Below are 18802 nucleotides of genomic sequence, written 5' to 3'. Positions count from 1 at the left end.
GTATAAATCTTTCCAATAAGTTGGAGAAGTAAATTAGAAAATTTTATTTGAATAATTTGTTAAATATTTAAGAAAGTATACTTTCTTCAAATTTATATTTGGGAATTTTTATTTAAAACCGTAACCATTTTTATGACAATTATTGCCGAATGGGGGTAATTCCATAATTTAATGATTAATCTCGTAAGTATTAAGTAGTTAATTAATATGTTAACGAATAATTTTTAAAAAATAGTAAAATGTACCTATTAATGACTGACAATTGCACATGCAAAACCTGGCACAAATTATAGCGGACCCCGCCAGATTCGAGAAGAATGTTGTATTGTTGAGATAAGCGATTAACAAAACACTGTTCCGCCACCGAATAAAAATTGATGAGATGAACAGTAAGTCAGATAAATTGAAAAAATATGGAAAATACGTTGATTAAATAGCTAAATTATAATCTTTTAGCGAAAGAAATGATGTGTTAAAAAACAAATAGATAACGTAGATTTTCCAAGTGTGATCGGTTATCATTCAAGATTGGAGTAGTAAATCTTGACTAGAAGATAAGTCTAAATACGCAGTTTTAGAATAATAACCACGTATCAGGAAATAAATTAAGAGAAAATTATCTTGGAGGTAAAGCGAGATCTTGGATAAAGACAGTGATCGAATTTACTGGTAACTGGGGGCCACTTTCCATTGTTTATCATAAAAAATGCAGGGCCCCATTATTAGATGAAAAATTAATTAAGAATTTTGGTTGTGTGGTAACAAAATAGAAAATCTACATCCAAAATTGAACTTCGTTTAGCCCGACTCAGGAGTCATGTCATTCAACGAATTTTAACTGAGTGAATTACAGTTGTTCATATTTCTACAAAAATGAGCAAAATTGAACTGCAGCAAGTAATAAACATAAATTATACAAATTCGCCATAATGTTTCCACATTTTTTCCAAAATCTTTTGAATATTTCAGCCAGTAGGCATTTCCAAAATTAAAAACCTATCAGTACAACTTTGCGGAGCCCGACCCAGGTATTTTTATACAACGACTGAAAAACACTGTAGTTTGACATCTTATTACTAGTTTGCAGCTTCATTGAAACCGTCATACCAAATTTCAGGTAAATTGGACGATTTTATGAAATCGGTATGCGTCGCCCCTTATATAGGGATCCACAAAGTGAATTTTTTTCAATTTAAAGTGATCACTTCACAAAGTGATGAAAATTTTGTCAATTTCACTTCATACTCTTTCACTAGAAGCCATTAGCATTGTATGTACAAAAGAATATCTATGGAAATGATTTGCTACGTGGCTAAAAAATGCACAAGTTTGATAATTTATTGTATGAAAAGTTTCATCCGCACCTGATGCATATTTACACCATATATGTAATCACTCAATTACTTCACAATAAAAAAAATGTAAAAAGGTGCGGATGAAACTTTAGGTGGTATAACAAAAATCCCGTGGGGGTTTTCATGGTTTGACATAACAACCAGTTTCCAATTATGAGTTTTGACAAAAAATTCCAAATACACCACTTTTTAATATTGATTGGTATAGGAAGAATTCCAGAATTTGTCAAGAGAAATGTCGAATTTTTACTAGTTTTTACCATAGAGTTTTCCACATTTTATCAAAGAAATATTCTCAAAAATCAAGTTGTGAAAACTTGCATTTAATTTTTTTCGTAAAAAGTGCCCAAGTTACCATGCATAATTATGTTGAAATAGTCAAAAATACAAGGGCCAGAGATTTTTGCTGGTAATGGTCTCTAAGGGGCCGAAAATGGGGGGGAAGGTCGTATGTATTCTTTCGTCTAGATCCTATCATTTCGAAAACCTATCAGTACAGCTTTGAGGAGCCCTACCCAGGGATTTTTATGCAACGACTAAAAAATTCAGTAGTTTGACATCGTATTACTAGTTTACAACTTCATTGAAACCGTCATGCCGAATTTCAGCTCAATTGGACGATTTTATGCAATCGGTATGGGTCACCCACTAGGGTTCCTCCAGATGAAAATTTTGTCAATTTCACTTCATACTCTTTCACTAGAAGTCATTAGCATTGTATGTACCAAATTTCATCAAGATCCTATGACTTCGAAAAATCGGTGTGGCTCATCCCATAGGGTCTCTCAAAATGAATTTTTCTCCAATTTAAAGTTATATTCTACCACTAGTTGTCATTAGTGACCTCCATGTCAAATTTCAGCTTGATAGAACGATTTTCAGAAATCGGTATGGGTCACCCACTAGGGTCCCTCCAGATAAAAGTTTTGTCAATTTCACTTCATATTATTTCATTACTAGCCATTAACTACCTTCACGCCAAATTTCAGCCTTCTAGGACTATTTTGTATTTTCTGCACCATGGACCCACACCACTAAAATCACCCCTACTGGTCAACCACTGGACCGATCATGCCCATCTTCGAACTTGATTCCTAATTTGGCACGTTTTAAGTGTGTGCCAAATTTCAAGTCGATCGGATAAGTTTGAAGAGAGTTATCGCAAGACGGACAGACAGACAGACAGACGGCCATGACGGGTACATAAGCCCTGGGTCGGGCTAAAAATCGGTGTGGGTCACCCCACAGGGTCTCTCAAAATGAAAGGTTTTCCAATTTAAAGATATACTGAGATATTCAAAAATATTTTGGAACAAACAGATGAAAAAATTACGCAGAATTTGTGTAATGCATACTTTGTGGATGAGCCTGAATAGGTCAAAATCTTTTTGACCAAAGTCATTTTTGAATTTTGTCATTGTATTTATAAAATGCATCTTCTTACCGAATTTTATTCAAATCGGTCAACGCGTTATGAAGCTATCACAACGCAGACAGACAGACAGTGTCACGAATACACAAGCCCTGTCTCACGCTCAAGTGAGTATGTGTGGTTACCTCTAACAACAATTCATGCAGAATTCATCATAAATTCTATTGAATAGGATAATTATGGCAAAAGTAGTGGTGGTTTATCGTAAAATAAATGATGACTGCAACATGTCCTATTTCTGATTTTTGGCTTATCCAATCTTCAGAATATGCAGAAAATTGTAAGACAAATTTTGGAAATAGGACATGTTGCAGTCATCATTTATTTTGGCTTTGAAGTTACTCATGAAGTTCGATCACTGCCTTTCAGATTCTTTTATTCGGGAAAAGCAAAACATTGAGATAGTATTTAAGTAAGTAATACTACATATGTAAGTTTGAGTTAATTATTTAAGTAAGCATTTTACTTTCTACGGTTCACTTGTTATACGGCTTTCAAGGAAATTTTGGAGTGGTCAAATAAAAAACTTGCAAGCTCTCATTTAACATTAATAATTTAATTAGGCAACAGTTTTAATATTTACATTGAACACCATAGTTTTCGGGTATTCTTTTCTATTACGAGTGTGAAAAGGAAATTAAAAATCTTAATCTGGAGAGCTCCTATAGGATGATCCATCCCGATTTTTAAGAATCGTCCAATAGAGCTGAAATTTTTCATCGAGAATTGACACAGGTTTATAATGAGGGATTATGAAGTAGAATTGTAAAAAATTTCAATTGAGGGGACCCAATCTGATTCTTTAAATCACCCAATGGAGCTTACAGTTTGCATGAAAGTTGCTAATGGCTTCCAGTGATTGATTGAGAGGTGACAATTGTAAAAATTTCATCTGTAAGGATCCTATGGAGTAACCATACCAATTTTTTTAAATCGTCGTATCGAGCTGAAATTTGGTGCATGTGTTGTTAATGAGTTCTAAAGAAAGAATATAAATTGGAATGTAAAGAGAATATAAAGAAAGTATGGGTTGGGCTCCGCTAATCCTAAGTTGTACTGATAGGTTTCCATTCATTAATGCCCTTAAATTTATGTTCAAAAAATTATTTTGGACTTTGTTGAGGTTTTGTACTAGCCAGTTGCAAACTATATTATGGTAAAGTATTATTTAATTTTGTGCAAAGAATGAACACCAATATATATATTTCTTGAAGAAAATACAGTCAAAACAAAATTCTGCAGATAACTCTGCGGAAATTCACATATTTTTTAGTATTTATTTTTAAACCTACTTTACTACGTATGACGAACTGTACATAATGGATAAAAATATTCATAAATATTATTTGAAGATTACTTGCATAGCGTTACTTGCAATAATGTATGCATATGAAAAGAAAATTCGAAAAAGTTTAAATATGTGTTGTTATCTTCGCCTCCATACAACATGCCAAATCTGTAAAAAAAATATTACGTAGATGCACAATATAAAAAATCATATGCATTTCGAACAAGATCTGTGACCAAGTAGGACATAAGATACTCGACTAGTTAACACACATTCAACTTAAAACTTATATTTATCATTTCAGAAATTACTCTGAAAATCTCGTGATTTACTTTGGAAGAAATCTTAGGATTAATATCTAAATCTTTTGTGAAATACAGGATTCTAGAATAGTTTAAAAAATACAAATTTAACGATAACGTAAAATATAAAACAAGTCAACAACATCTTAATAACTAATGGTAAAAAAATATTAACAATTTCAGTACGTCAAAAACTACCAGTATTATAATTAGCATTGGAATTGATTAATAACTATTTTGTGGAATTGTGTGATAACCAGTTATCATTGCTTGTTGTTTAAGCTGTACAGGTTTCTGGCTAATTTGTTGATACCTCCTCCACTGGTTGTGGTTTCTTCGTTCACGCAATTTATTGAAAATTACACGGCCAAAGGATTCGTAATTATGGTCACTTCCCGCTCCTACGCTGTCTTCACCGTGATAGACAGCCTTCGCTGGTTGGATCAAACTTTGACCTTGTTGACCCCCTTGACCTCGAGTTTGTTGACCTTGGCTCTGTTGACTTGACCCACCTGGAATGAAGCGTCTCAATCCGGCCATAATTTTGGCCTGGATTTGACTCTGACTCTGACTCAAACTTGGTTTTGGGACACGTCTCACAACTTTCCCGGGATGTTGGTGAGTATGAATTTTGATTGGTTTTTCAAGATAGCGGTTTCCATTTTGATTTTGATGATGGCGCGTGAATCTATCGAAATCTGGGATTTCTAATTCGCTCTCGGGGAAATTAAAGTTGAACGGAACCGCGACTTGGGGTGATGTGGTACTGGTTGAGATAACAGTTTGTTGTTGCGCTGGAGGTGGCGCCATTCGAAAAAATGCGGGTGTCGATTGGTAAAATTGTTGTTGGCGGTGATATCTTGGTGGGGAATTTGCGATGATTGGATGGTATTGGTAGGATGGGACGGTTTGTTGGTTTTGGATTTGTCCAACATTTCCTACAATCTGATACATGATTGGCTTAGTCGTCGAAGCTTCTTCAATAGCGGGTTCGATTTTGAATTGGGTCATTACCTTTGCCATAGGTGTGGACTTCGTACGGTCACCACCTTCTAGAATAGATTCGTTGTCTGGATCTATCATCACAATTTCGGGGCGGTACGTAGTAGGAATTTCTGGATAGATTTGCCGAATCTGCGAAAAATCTGTGGAAACTATTTTTGGAGGAATGTATGAAGATATTGTGGTTGTTTCGAGTCCACCAGATGGCGCTGATGTTCCAGCGACGTAGGTTTTTAGCAAGGATTCTGATACAGATTCTTCACTGGTAGGAGATTTTGTCGTTGAACGCAGTCATTTCTGTAATGGTTTCTTTTTCAGATACTGCGTTGGTTTTCGGGTTGTCGATGAAACTATTGGAAACGACATGTGCGTCGGACTGTTGACGTCCATGTTGAATAACATGACCGGTTTAGATGTTGGCATTGTCGCCATGGTTTTTGGAGCTGGTGTTGTTGTTGTCGCTGATGTGGTAGCTAGCGTTGATGTAACGAAATTTAAAAACGAAAATGGCGCTTTGGTAGTTGTCGATGTAGAAACTTTAATTTTCGGAATCGGGGTAGGACTTGAGGTTTTAATCGTTACAGAAAACGGACTCATATATTTCATCACATTGTTGCTAGTACTGCTTGCCGACAATGTCGACATGGTTGTGATCTTTGTTGTTGTCAATGGAGAAAGGTCACTACCCTTCAGTAAAAACGAATTAATCGGTTTCTCCAATTTTGCCACGTTTTCTGACTGTGCTGTTCCAGAGTCGGCGATAGAATTAAATATATGGTTTTGCTGTTGACCTCCTTGAGCTAAGCTGGTGACCTCAGCGTTTAAAATATCGTCCAATTCTTGTGGAACGTGATGACTCCAGTGCGACAAAATCATATCAGCCGCCTTTTCCGCGATCGCGATGGTAGGCGCGGCAGTTCCTCCAGACACGATTGCAGGCATTATCGAAGCATCTACGACACGTAGGCCAGTAACGCCAAGGACGCGAAGTTTAGAATCTACCACGGCAAAAAGTGAATCCTTCAGTCCCATTGCGCATGTCCCGACAGGATTGTACGCGGAAACGGTAAAATGTCGGAGATAGCATTCAAAATACTCATCCGAACGAAACTTTGTGGATTCGCAGCCAGGCAGGATTTCTGAGGTGAAACGTCCCCCGATATTTTGGAAGGTGGTGGATCTATAAAATTTAAAAGACAGTAAAAGTTAATTTGTGGCTTGCAAAACTCTATAACATTTTCGCATTTCAATTATTTTTTCTACTATATTGAGTACTTGTAATGCCTAAAATAACAATAAGTAAACTTATCCTTAATTACAGTAATTATGGAGATGCACAAGAAGGCGAGTGGATTATGATATCAAATAATTTGTAATCAAAATTAAATTAAAATTAATTACTGTAATACCTTTGTGTTACATGCATTGAGTAACACCAGGAATTATAATTATATATAAGCTGACTTAATTACAGTAATGACACAGATGCTTAACAGTGACAACAATTTGGAATGTCAATCATTTATCGGCAACCAAATCAAAAATATTAACTGAACTGTATCTTGCTAACATACTTATAATACTAAATAATCAAAGCAATGTTTTGTTATCGTAAGAAGTTGTACATTTTACGCAACGAACGAAACTGTAAATTGTTAGAAATTTGCGTCAACTATTGAATTAGATCACAGAAAAATTCAAAACTGAAATTCATACATTGGGATAGTTTGCTTACAAGTTTTTAAACCATTAAAAGTTAACGAGTTAAATTTCATCATTGTAAAAGTCTCCTGAATTACCAACTAATTGAAAGGCGTTGCAAATCATTAAAATTTGTAAGATTCTGGTTAAATATTAATTTTGTATGAGCGCCAATTTTGAACATTCTTTACGGAAGGCCACATAAGGAAATCCTTACCCTTCAATCAATCTCAAAGCTTTCTTTAGTCCATCCACTCCCGCTTTAACATCAAGGTCCCACGGATCCTCCAAATATTTTGGATTAATCACCAACGGGTTGGCTGGATTGCGGGAGGCCAATCGAATTTCTCCACGCCCCGCAGGTCGGGCCACATTGACCCAGACGTGGAAGGAATGCTTTCCAATTGCGTGAGAATAATATTTTTTCAAAGTTTCGGGATTCAAGGCGTGCGTGTGGGCCAGGTCAGCAGAGAAAGATTTGTCCACAGTGGTGGGGAAAAGTGAGATTTGTAGGTCAGGCCATGTCGCTTCACCGCGACCTTTGGCGTACAATGAGGCGATCAAACCTGGAAAGAAAATAGGTTGTAAAAATTAGAAAATAAAGATTCTGTGATTTTCTGGAAATATTTGCAAAGTTTTAACTCTCGATCAATAAAAGATGGATTATCTGCACTGAAAATAATCCATCAACAAGGCGATAATTAACTTACTCCATAGCTGTAAATTTTATATATGATCGTTGTCATAAAAACCCTGTTGCAGATTTTTTTTGACTGTGACTTTCTCAAATTCTGTGGATTATTGGAACCTTCTCATAAGTTGTTCCCCTGTTGTTAATCAAATAATAAATTTTCGGCTTTTTAGTATAATAACTGTCAGATAAAGATGATACAGTTGGAAAAAAATGGTAAAATTTAAACGTCGTTGTACAAAATATAGGCAGAACCAATTGTGTAACAAGATGTAGATATTCTTCAGAAAGATCAAAATAACTGGTTCTATTAAATATACATCATCAAATAATTCGTACGGTATGTAAAAACATTTACGTAAATACACTAACTTGCAAAACACTTTTAGCAAATTAAAACTATTCCGACTTTTGGGAAATGAAATAATTTTCAAAACTTTCATTTTAACGTACCCGTTGCAGTGAAACCGGTATAACTCAGAGGTCCCGTCCCTTGGCCGCCATACTCAACATAACTCTCGGCTGTGATGTCCCTATCTTTTGCAAAGGTTAGGGGCTCGTTGATAAAAAAGGGGCCGAGATAGGTGCCCACGTGATCTTGCAAATTTTGACCAACCGGCAAATTCACGAGGGGTTTGACCTACACAAAATAAAAAAATAAATGTAAGTTTTTGATTGAAATTAATCAGCGGGCAAATTTCTCTCCGTTGCATTAAAAAATAATTAGATCTGTAAAATCTTGCTGACTATAACTTGTAGAAATACCATATTTTCTTGTTTCTTGTGTAAGGACAAAACGCTAAATGAAAATCTATTTAATCCCTTAAACATGTCGAAGCTACTCCGAATTGCTAATTGGCTTATGATCCACGCATTATAAATAATTTAAGATTAATTCCATGAAAAATAGTTTTCTCTGGATACGTGCTTTTTTGAGTATGCTAAAATTAAATTAAAAACTTGTACTAGAATTTGTTACATTTCAAATTAGCCTAATTATAATAGGCATATTATGTATTTAAATTTATAGATGGTTGGATCATAATAAAGTTGCATCAAGATCCACGCCGTGATAATTAGTTTTGCAGTTGTATTATGTGTCACAGATAAAATTCAATCAAGATGTATTCAGTCAATTACTTTGTAATGGAATAAATGTATGGCCCTCTATACTCCGATAAAGTCTTTTTAAGATTAGCGTAAATTAAGGAATGTTACTGCAAAATAGGGCGAAATGTTTATGAAATGGGAAGCAGTTAGTGAAAACCTATAAAATATTACATTTCAAAGCGAAATAATTTTAATAGTTTCAGCCTGGAATTTTAGTCTTGCAATAAAAAGTTGCAAATTATATTAAATTACTTTTCGTAAATTCTGTAGCTAGTTGGGTCAAGTTATTCAAGTTAGTTGCAGATTTTCCGATATTATAAGCCTTTGCTCGGCTTACGTTAGTTTTAATGTACAAATTTTGTAAATTTTAGGATTTTTCATCTCAATTTCCGCTTAGATAATTTAGCACATTTTCTAACCATTTACCCCACTTGAAAAGTGAAAGTCCTTACCCCAAATTCTTCTAAATGTCTTTTCGGTCCTATTCCTGACAACATTAAAATTTTCGGAGAACCGACCGATCCCGCGGACAAAATGACTTCACGGTTCGCATACACCAAGTGCTTTTCTCCATGGCGTTCATACTCGACACCATAGGCGGTGTTGTCGGCGCGAAATTTGATCTGAAAAATTATTAAAATTGTTTCATAGCTCAGACTGGGATACCTGCCATTGCAAAAGCTTACGGAGCCGGATACTAATTCGTGTTAATTATTAAAAATCATTTTAACGAAATCAGTAATAAAAATTCAAATATTTTTAGCGCAAAAAAATTCAAATTCATAAATTTTTGGGGTTCCAAATAATCTGCAATCAAGGCAGTGTGACACGCTGTTTTTGCAAATTGTTAAAAAATATTGGGTGAAATAGTTTATGGGAATTATTAGAATTTTTAAACCGATCACGACTTTTTGAATTTCTTGCCTTCGAAACAACCGCGAATTTCCGAATGGTCAACGACTTTCGTTTCCCGACCGGATCCAGAAACGCTTTCAGAGGTGCTTGTCGTTCTCCCTTTTTAATTGTTGAGTACACATAGTCGAAACCTTGAATAAAAAAGAAACGTTAGGTTTTTTTGTACAGTTTATAAAATTAGATGACAAGAGCTACTAATTTTCAAACCTTCGGTAAAATGCCCGTTCAAATCCACACTTTAATATCCAAGTTCCTCCGCCGCAGATAAAAATTGTTTTCCGAGAGGTAGATAGTCCGATTTCTGGATCCGGAGTGTTCCACCGTGTCGGTGAGCGCCGGCTAATTTAAATTACAAGGAAAGGTTTACGATTAAGTTTTAATGTGAAAATGTTGTAATATATTTAATACTAGTTCGAAGAGAATTTTTTGAGATCTCATGTATGGTAATATATATTTCCATCAAATTCACGCTATTCTAATGGAGTAAAATTTCAAACTTCCGTAAACCATAGATTTATCAGTGCTACTACGCGTTAAACAAAAATGCCATATTAAAATTAATATATACATACATATATATCTTGTAAAGCAACTTGTTATAAAAGTTTTACAATTACAAAATATTTGTACATAAAACGCCAAAAGTGCAAAATTTGGAATGCCGGTATCGCTACATTATAAATAAGATTATAGACACTAGACACCATCATAGATAAGTGCTGCTAAGGTGCCAAATTGCTCAACAAATACACCAATTAAACTATACAAATACCTGAATTTACACCAATTTGGGAAAAAATTAAACTTGGAACATTTGAATTTGTTATATCTTAAATAACAAATATTAACGACAAATTATTGCTTCGTAAATAATAACTGGCCGGAGGCTTTTTTCGCAACAACATCACGTGTCCATAAGATAAACATTGCAAGCGGGGTGAAATTAAATTTGAATCCAGCGTCACTTATTCCATATTTGGCAATGGTTACATCGGCAGCAATAAAGAAAAAATTTCACTGGTAATATTTTTTTCTTAAGTTTGATGCCAATATTTGGAAAAGTGGAAAATGACTATAAATATTTAAGATTAGATCCTGCTGTCTGACGACGTAATTGAGATTAAAAATGATTAATTGAACAGTCTAATTTTAAAATAATTACTGTTTTTTCTAATTTTGTACAAATAATTCTCGCCAAATATTTTATTGTGAGAATACGTGCCTAAAGTATTGAGTAAATTTAAAGTATCTCTATCGCCATAAATTATCTATCAAGTTTAATTTATCTATATTCAAAAACGCTTAGATTTTATTTTAACATTAGTAAGTACTCACGATCTGTCGAATTTGCCACGAGGTCCTCCGCTTTCTGGAAATGTTTCAAAAGATTGTCATATTTCCAGGATGGGTCGCCCGTAATTCTCCCCCAATTATTGAAATCTTCTGGATTTCCGCGTAAATAAGTTAAGAAATCAAGTGACCCACTCCCACCCAGGGTACGACCGGAAGACCAGGTTGATCTCTGTATAAGAATATATTTTACACTCGTTTATTTTCGCATTATTTATTTTATAAATTTTCCAAAAGATTTTCTGTGTTTTGTCTTTATGTAATTTATTGAAGTAAAGCATTTTTCACAAATTAATCTAAAAATTAATCTAAAAAATTCAAGTCTTTTTAATTCTCTGACATATGTATGTATAACGTGCAAAAATAATTGAGCTAGCGTATTTATCTATTAGGAAATTATATTTGCAGAAGTAATTAAAAATATAAATGGCTTCGGAGTAAAAATTTGATGAAATTTTATCAAAATTTGCAAACTTTACAAAATACATAAATAATTGTTATGTACATTAGTTTGCAATAATGGAATTAAGTAATTTTTTAATTTGAAGTGAAATCCTGATTAGTTTTTTGATATTCTCATACTTTCGTAAAATTTTTCTTATAAAATTAATTTCCTCTTACGCGTAGCGGTGAGAAGGCGCACGCCTTTTTTTGTGCGACAGTCATATAGCTCCAGTCAACCTGGGAATAACAAACATAAAATATTGTAATACAAAATTGAATTTCTTTTTGAAAAATACCTTGTTTTTAAAAGAAGGAAATTGTAAAGTTAAAATTAGACGCCGGAATATAATTTTGATACGATTTAAATTAGATTAGGAAGACGAAGATACTTTGTTGGTTTCTGATTCCTATTCGGATTCGGTGTTGTAAACTTTTCAAATATTTTGGGAAAAGAAATACATAGAAAAATTTGATGCAATTTTTAGATTGTGAGGTGTGCCAAGTTTTATAAAAAAATGTTTGAAATTATACTATTTTTTGACAATTATTGAAGAGTAACTGCATAAATAATTACATTTTAATAAGGAATTTACAAGAAAAGAAAATTAGACAACTTTATCTGAATAATTTGTTAAATATTTTACTTTCTTCAATTTTGATTTTGGAATTTTTATTTGAAATTGTAACCATTTTTACGACAATTATTGTCGAATGGGAGTAATTCAATGATTAAACTGATTAATCTCGTAGTTAATTAATATGTTAAAAAATAATTAAGAACAATGGTAAAATGCACCTGTGGGTGGTTGACAATTGCACGTGCAAATCCTGGCACAAATTGGAGCGGACTTGGTTCCCCGCCTGCTTCGAGGAGAAGAATGTTGTACTGTTGAGATAATCGATTTGCCAAAACACTTCCTGCTGTTCCGCCACCGACTAAAAATTGATAAGATGGAGAGAAATTTAGATAAGTTGAGGATATATGGAGGGACGTGATAAAATATTTAGATGATAACCATTTATCAAAATGATATGTTTAAATAAGAAAAATGAGATTTTGTTTTTTCTCCAAGCAAGTGGTTATCATTCAAGCTTGGAATACAAATCGAGATGAGTAGATAAGTCAGGGCATGAATTAATTATGTACTGTTAGTAGTCGAATGATAAGCACATGTGAAGAAATAAATTAACAAACTACTTATCTGACTGGTAAAGTGAGACATGTACTTATAATGGTTTTCGCAGATTATGTTGGAAAAATAATAAAACGCTATGAGAATCAGATAACCGATTTGATAAGCAAGACTTAAAATGATAAGCTCTTATCAATCCGTATAGAAATAAATATGTAAATTTGAGCCGGACGAAATAAACACGAGGTAAAATGAGACACTTTTCCAATCTTGAGATTTACGGGTACTAATTTCGACTTTGCATAATTTGGAAAAAATTTAGGATGACATATTTGTTCCAAAATTTAAAATTCGCGAATAAAAATATTTTGCTGTATAAAAAATTGTGAACTTTGTTTAGCAAATTTGTAATGAATCGCATTCATTATTTTGTCGGATAAGTGGTTATCACCCTAACATCACACCCACCTATAATAAAGTCGAACTTGTCGCCCTGATTTTGATACTGGTCTTGAAACTTGTCCTGCGTTCTGTCCCCTTTTTCCCAGGTTGCCAATTGTAACGCGACACTGGCCATGACGCCGTAATAGAGCACCGGCGTAAATAAGAGGTTCAGTCCTTGGCGCACGTTTTGCAGTAAGACACCCATTATTTTAGATTCACTTTAATTTATTTTTTTACAGCAGAAATTATTGTATTTGAGATTTGCACATATTTCATATCGTTTCAGAAATTTTGCACAAATCGGAGTCCACTTTATAAGTTAGATTAATTGATTCCAGAATTGCAACAAGAAACTTTTAGGTATTTCTTAAAAAATTGTAATTTTGGTAAAAATTTGTGAAAAAAACTTGGGTCATAAATTCCAAGGAATTTCCAACCGTTATTATTTTACCCCCAAAAAAATCCAGTCACTCACAATTTCACTTATCAACCGGCTACTATAACACACTCTGATAAGCACCTACTTCCCCCACTAGTGAAGGCCAACTAACCCTTAGTAAATAGTTTTGCATTACGTTCACACAAATAGTGAAAACATGTAAGAATTCAAAAAAAGAGTTAAATAATAATCTCCTCGTCACCCCTTTGTGCAAAAAATATATAATTCGCAGCAGCCACTACTACGAATATTCGCATTCGATATGACATGACTAAACCAAATCAAGGATTGCCTTACAGGAGAGAATTTGAGAAAACAAAGTGGGGGAACAAACAAGGTGAGATTTTCTAAAGATAAGGATGAGGAGATTATGAGACACGATAACCCACAGACCTGCTGCAACTTCCGTCTTACATAGGTTGCTAACTTGACTCGACTACCTTCACCTTAACCGCGGAGGTAGAGTAGAAGTTGGTTTAGTGAGGAGAGTTGATTTAATGGATCGTCTCTAGTAAATAAGGGGACAGGGAGAAATGATGTATATTTTAGGTAGTATTTTTTCATAATTGTGAAAATTATTTTGGTGTTACACATGATGTTTTACCGGCTTATCTGTAGTTACAATTTTTGAACCCATATATGGGTTCAAAAATTGTACATGTACCATCTGATAAGTATATTGATAGCAAAAAGTTTGCTGGAAATTCAAATTTGTTACTATTGAGGAGACCGCATGGTGAAATAATATGGTAAAATTTAAAATTTTCTGTAGATTATTGTTACTATTTTTAGAAATTTGTAAGTAGATCATTGTCAAACAAGGGGAAATAGTTTGCTACCAGGTGTAGTAGCAAGCGATTTATTTATATGTATGAAAAGAACTACAATCGGGCGAGAAAACGGTTAGTTTTCTACCAACATTTCCAGATTTTTATCATTTTTCAAAACAAATTTCGAAGTTTTTCAGAGAAGGCAACACTCCGTGGCCACCATGAAAAATAATCACGAAAATTTGTTGTGGGTTTCAATTTTGTCGTCTCTGTCTGTGTTTGACGCTCTCTCCGACAACATGTTAGAATTTTCTATTTCTCTCGTGTTCTGAAGATGACCGGAAGTTCGAAACAAAGATCTTTGTCAACACGTACAGTTAAGGCATTTTTGAACATTTACGGAGCAATGAACATAAAAACTATTTCAAACTACAAATTATTTCGTTTACTTATCTGACCACATCATAAGAATTGAAAATAAATCGAAAAAAATCGAAAAAAACAAGGATATCATCTCAACCACTAATCTCAAAGGATATTCCAGGCAAAATATAATTTAACGTTTAACCCTTTCAAAAAATTAAGTGATACAAATTTTTTTTAAAAATTATCCCATTCTTTCCACCGGTCCCTAAAACAATGTGAAGTTTATACATTTGAGTTTTTTATTTAGTTTCAAAGAAAGTGAGAGCATTGCGGAGACCAAGTGAGTTAGTGACCAAACTAGACAGAGACGCATTATTATTGTTGCAAGGGTTTGAGGTGGCGTGGGTATATTTTTTATTTACTTCTTCTAAATATATATAATATTCTATTGTTTCTTTTTCAAATATGTGTATCGTCTCGTAATTTCAGGCAAGATTTATTTACTGAAAATACCCCATGTGGTCTTGATATATGTATTTCGATAAGGGGAAAAGGAGACGTAAATCTATCAAAAAAAGTCAAACTTTGATTTTTTTACTCGAAGTTTTTTAATATGACTAATCAATAACTTATCAATAAGCGAAATAACTCATGAATCACTGCTATATGTATCAATTCCGGTTAGATTCCTATTTTTTAATATTAAAAAAAATCATTTTCCACACCAGTTCTTGATCTGTGACACATTCACAAAGTAAAGATTTAGCATTTTTTCCTTTCGGTCGAAAATATGCACAATTTTGAAATATATCAGCATTATTTTTTTCTGTATATTTATCTGCCTCGACATGATAAACTTCCATTGTTTTTTAAGTAGGTGTATCGCTTTTTTAGACAAAATTTATATACTAAAAATACCCCACGTGGTAAAAATTAAAATAGATTCAGAAGGGAAAAAAGAACATAAATGAGTTAAAAAAACAAGTTCGGATTTATATGTATAAGATCCACCCATGTATGTATGTATGGAACTTATTGTGGATGAGTAAAAATAAAATAAATTTGTAGCCAATCAAGTCGTTTTGGGTTAAATTCACATCGTCTTTTTTATGAGGAGGGGCCGCGGTATGGAGACTCGCAAATCAATCTGAAACCGTTACAAATATGAAGCACATGATAAGTTAGTTAAGCCAGTTAATTATTGATTCTCTGGTTATTCGTTTTCGAAATATTGACCTTTGACCTCAAAAAATTTTATAACTTCCACACCGTAAAGCTAATTTAATATTACTTAACTATAGCTGAGATGTGAGAAAATATATTATTTTCACTAAAAAGCTTTACAACGTGATGTAAGAACTTTTCATATAACGATTTACACACAAGCGACCTAACTACCTAAATATTACACAATTTCTGCAGTTATTTAATTTCGACCGCAAACTTGTGCAAAATCAATAATTTTGTATTTCTTCTATCCTTATATTTCTTTTGATTAGATTAATAATTCAGTGAATGTGGAAACCATGGGGACAATATTCGCGACTAATTTGAAAATTTACGAAGATGATAGCGCCACCAAAGAAAAAATGCGTGGCTTAGAAATACGTGGAATTTCTGCGCTAATTGAATTTAACAAAATATTTTATACACCGGCATTACCAAATTTCTTCCAATCATCCAATTAAATCAGTCAGAAAGTCAAACAAAACCGCACACAGAGAAAATATGTAATCAATCAATAAAATTTACTTGATCATACATACAACAAAATTTGCATTCATTGTTAACTAGCCAAACATAACTAATTTCTCTATTTTTTTCTCTAATAAATTTTCATATTTGTTTAAACAAATTTTGTAATTTATCTGCTTTACCATGCTACAAATTAATGTTAATAAATTCGAAAACATATTGAACCCAGACACGCAATTGAATCAAGTATTTTTTAAAGTAAATAAGTATTGTATGAAACCTAATAAAATCAACTATTTAAATAAAATTACTTTTTATCATAATTATTATCTCGGTGGGCAGAATGAGACGAATTCCAACTGTCTTACGATAGCAAACAGTGGCCCCGCCAGAGACGGGGGTATTGCGGTAAATTTAAAGTATTTGCGTTCTCCTTAATTACATATATAAATTAAGCCTTATACTTTGACGGGTATAAATTTATTACCGACTATCTATAATTTATGAGAAGTCGATAATATATTTTTATTATTATCGATTAGTAATCAATTAATTAATTATAAATATTCGATAACAAATCTATAACCATGGTATAATAGTCGAAAAAACATTACAGTATACTACATCATACAACATTCTGGTTATAATCGTTACCCGATTTCTAACAATTCGTTATTGCTTTGTCCCTTAAAATTCCGCTGTCATTGGTGACAAAATTGGACTAAAAAAATGACACCGCACACCTTTGCATGGCTAGATAGCAAAACTCAACAAAAACAAGTCTGACAAGAATATTACGCGTTATGAGCCGGCTTCCTGGCTTCTCATGTAATAGTCTCACCTTACGCTTCACATCTTCCAATTACTTTTATAAAGCATCTTGCCAAACGAAAGGGAAACTAAGCTAGAAATTAATTCCAAAGTATCGTCATTATTATTACATTACTGTACAATTTAGTGTATAGAAAGTTACATAAAAATTGTACCCAAATAAAATATACAGCCTTCCAAAAAAATATAGCGATTATACCCCAACAACAATCTCGCTCAGTTAGTTAGTGAGATCATTTTCTAAAATGAAACGACCATCAATTTTCTCATACAAAGTAAAGTAATCGATAATACACGGCTTTTTATTAGTGATCGATATTTATCTAGCGACATATCTAGATCACTAACCGCAAGACGTGACGTGATGATGTATCTGATTCAAAAAACTTGATCTCGATTCTTGCATTGATTTTCCTTTTGTGTAAAATTCTCATAAAAATTGGGTATAACTTTGACTTTAAAATGTTATAGGGTGGACCTTGTAAAATTTTCATGATCTTGTTTTTCCTTTTTATTACAGACGACCTTTAGTAACCCCAGAGTGTCATGTTTCTGTTAAAATTATTACCTTCATGGGTAATAATAATGATGTATCTATGACTAAATTCACTTAAACATTAATTTATTATTATTTCAAATTAAGTTGTACGTAACAAAAGGTTAATGGTTTTACGAGGAGGGCGAGAACTGCCTCTGGGAGGGGGAAAGTAGTTAATAAAACAAAATGGGTAGATCTGACTATATGTATTTTAATAATGATGATGACATTCGTCTTATTAAAATTGTTGTGATGATTGTTTTAAAATATTTCGTGTGGGGAATATTTTGTTACCAATGGAGACATTTTTTTTACTAATGGTTTACTGTTAAAGTTATGTCGTAAATATGTATGTTTGATATTTTTGAATTATTATTTGTAATAAAGTGTATGACTTATAATTTTACGGTTTACATAGTTTTGGCGTTTAAATGTTTTTTTTCAAAACATGTGTAGTTTAACGTGATAAAGTTAAGTAATTAGGGATAATTTTTAAAAAATTATTAAAAATTCATTAAACACTAAATGGTTTAAATTTTGCAATAGGATTCACTCATTCAGTGACAAAAATTGGAATATTTACTGAGGTCATAATTTTGCTTGGAAAGGTTTCACGTCGATAAGGATAATATAAATATTCTAACGTTTTGTCATCATTGTTTAACAGATGAATAGTTTGATAAAAATGTTTTGATAAAAATTGTCTTGTGACCAAACAAAATTAAGAAAATGATGTATAGTAACTTACACAATTAAGAAAATTTTTTCAAAGAAATAACGATCCATAAAAAATTATTTTTCTTAAAAATATTGAAAAGAAAATTTTCAAAAATCTTGAAATCCATCCTAAAAAAAGTCATTCCAAAACGTGACGTGTTCTTCACCCCGACAGGAATTTTAATAAGGTGCCGAGCCTGTTTATTAATATTATGGCTTTTTACATAATAACCATGAAACAAAAATTATGTAGAAATGCGTAAAGTGATTGACACGTCG

At 33.0% G+C, this 18802-nt stretch overlaps 2 protein-coding genes across 2 annotated transcripts; both read right to left on the bottom strand.

Moving 5' to 3' along the window:
* Positions 1 to 5639: 5639 nt before the first annotated feature.
* LOC118433108 (glucose dehydrogenase [FAD, quinone]-like) lies at positions 5640 to 9514 on the bottom strand. Its single transcript, XM_035844706.1, has 4 exons — positions 9334 to 9514; positions 8225 to 8411; positions 7298 to 7646; positions 5640 to 6559 (listed from the first exon to the last, which is right to left on the bottom strand). Exons 1-4 carry the CDS (start codon positions 9376 to 9378, stop codon positions 5671 to 5673), a joined length of 1470 nt encoding a protein of 489 aa, XP_035700599.1. The 5' UTR covers positions 9379 to 9514; the 3' UTR covers positions 5640 to 5670.
* Positions 9515 to 9726: 212 nt separating this feature from the next.
* On the bottom strand, positions 9727 to 13702 carry LOC118433109 (glucose dehydrogenase [FAD, quinone]-like). The gene is made up of 6 exons (XM_035844708.1): positions 13192 to 13702; positions 12387 to 12526; positions 11768 to 11827; positions 11132 to 11318; positions 10004 to 10135; positions 9727 to 9927 (listed from the first exon to the last, which is right to left on the bottom strand). Exons 1-5 carry the CDS (start codon positions 13370 to 13372, stop codon positions 10035 to 10037), a joined length of 669 nt encoding a protein of 222 aa, XP_035700601.1. The 5' UTR covers positions 13373 to 13702; the 3' UTR covers positions 9727 to 9927; positions 10004 to 10034.
* Between the last annotated feature and the right edge of the window lie 5100 nt (positions 13703 to 18802).

The sequence above is a fragment of the Folsomia candida genome, unplaced genomic scaffold, assembly GCF_002217175.1.
Source record: "Folsomia candida strain VU population unplaced genomic scaffold, ASM221717v1 Fcan01_Sc041, whole genome shotgun sequence".
Taxonomy (NCBI): Eukaryota; Metazoa; Arthropoda; class Collembola; order Entomobryomorpha; family Isotomidae; genus Folsomia; species Folsomia candida.
This window is presented reverse-complemented; position numbering and strand designations above follow the sequence as displayed.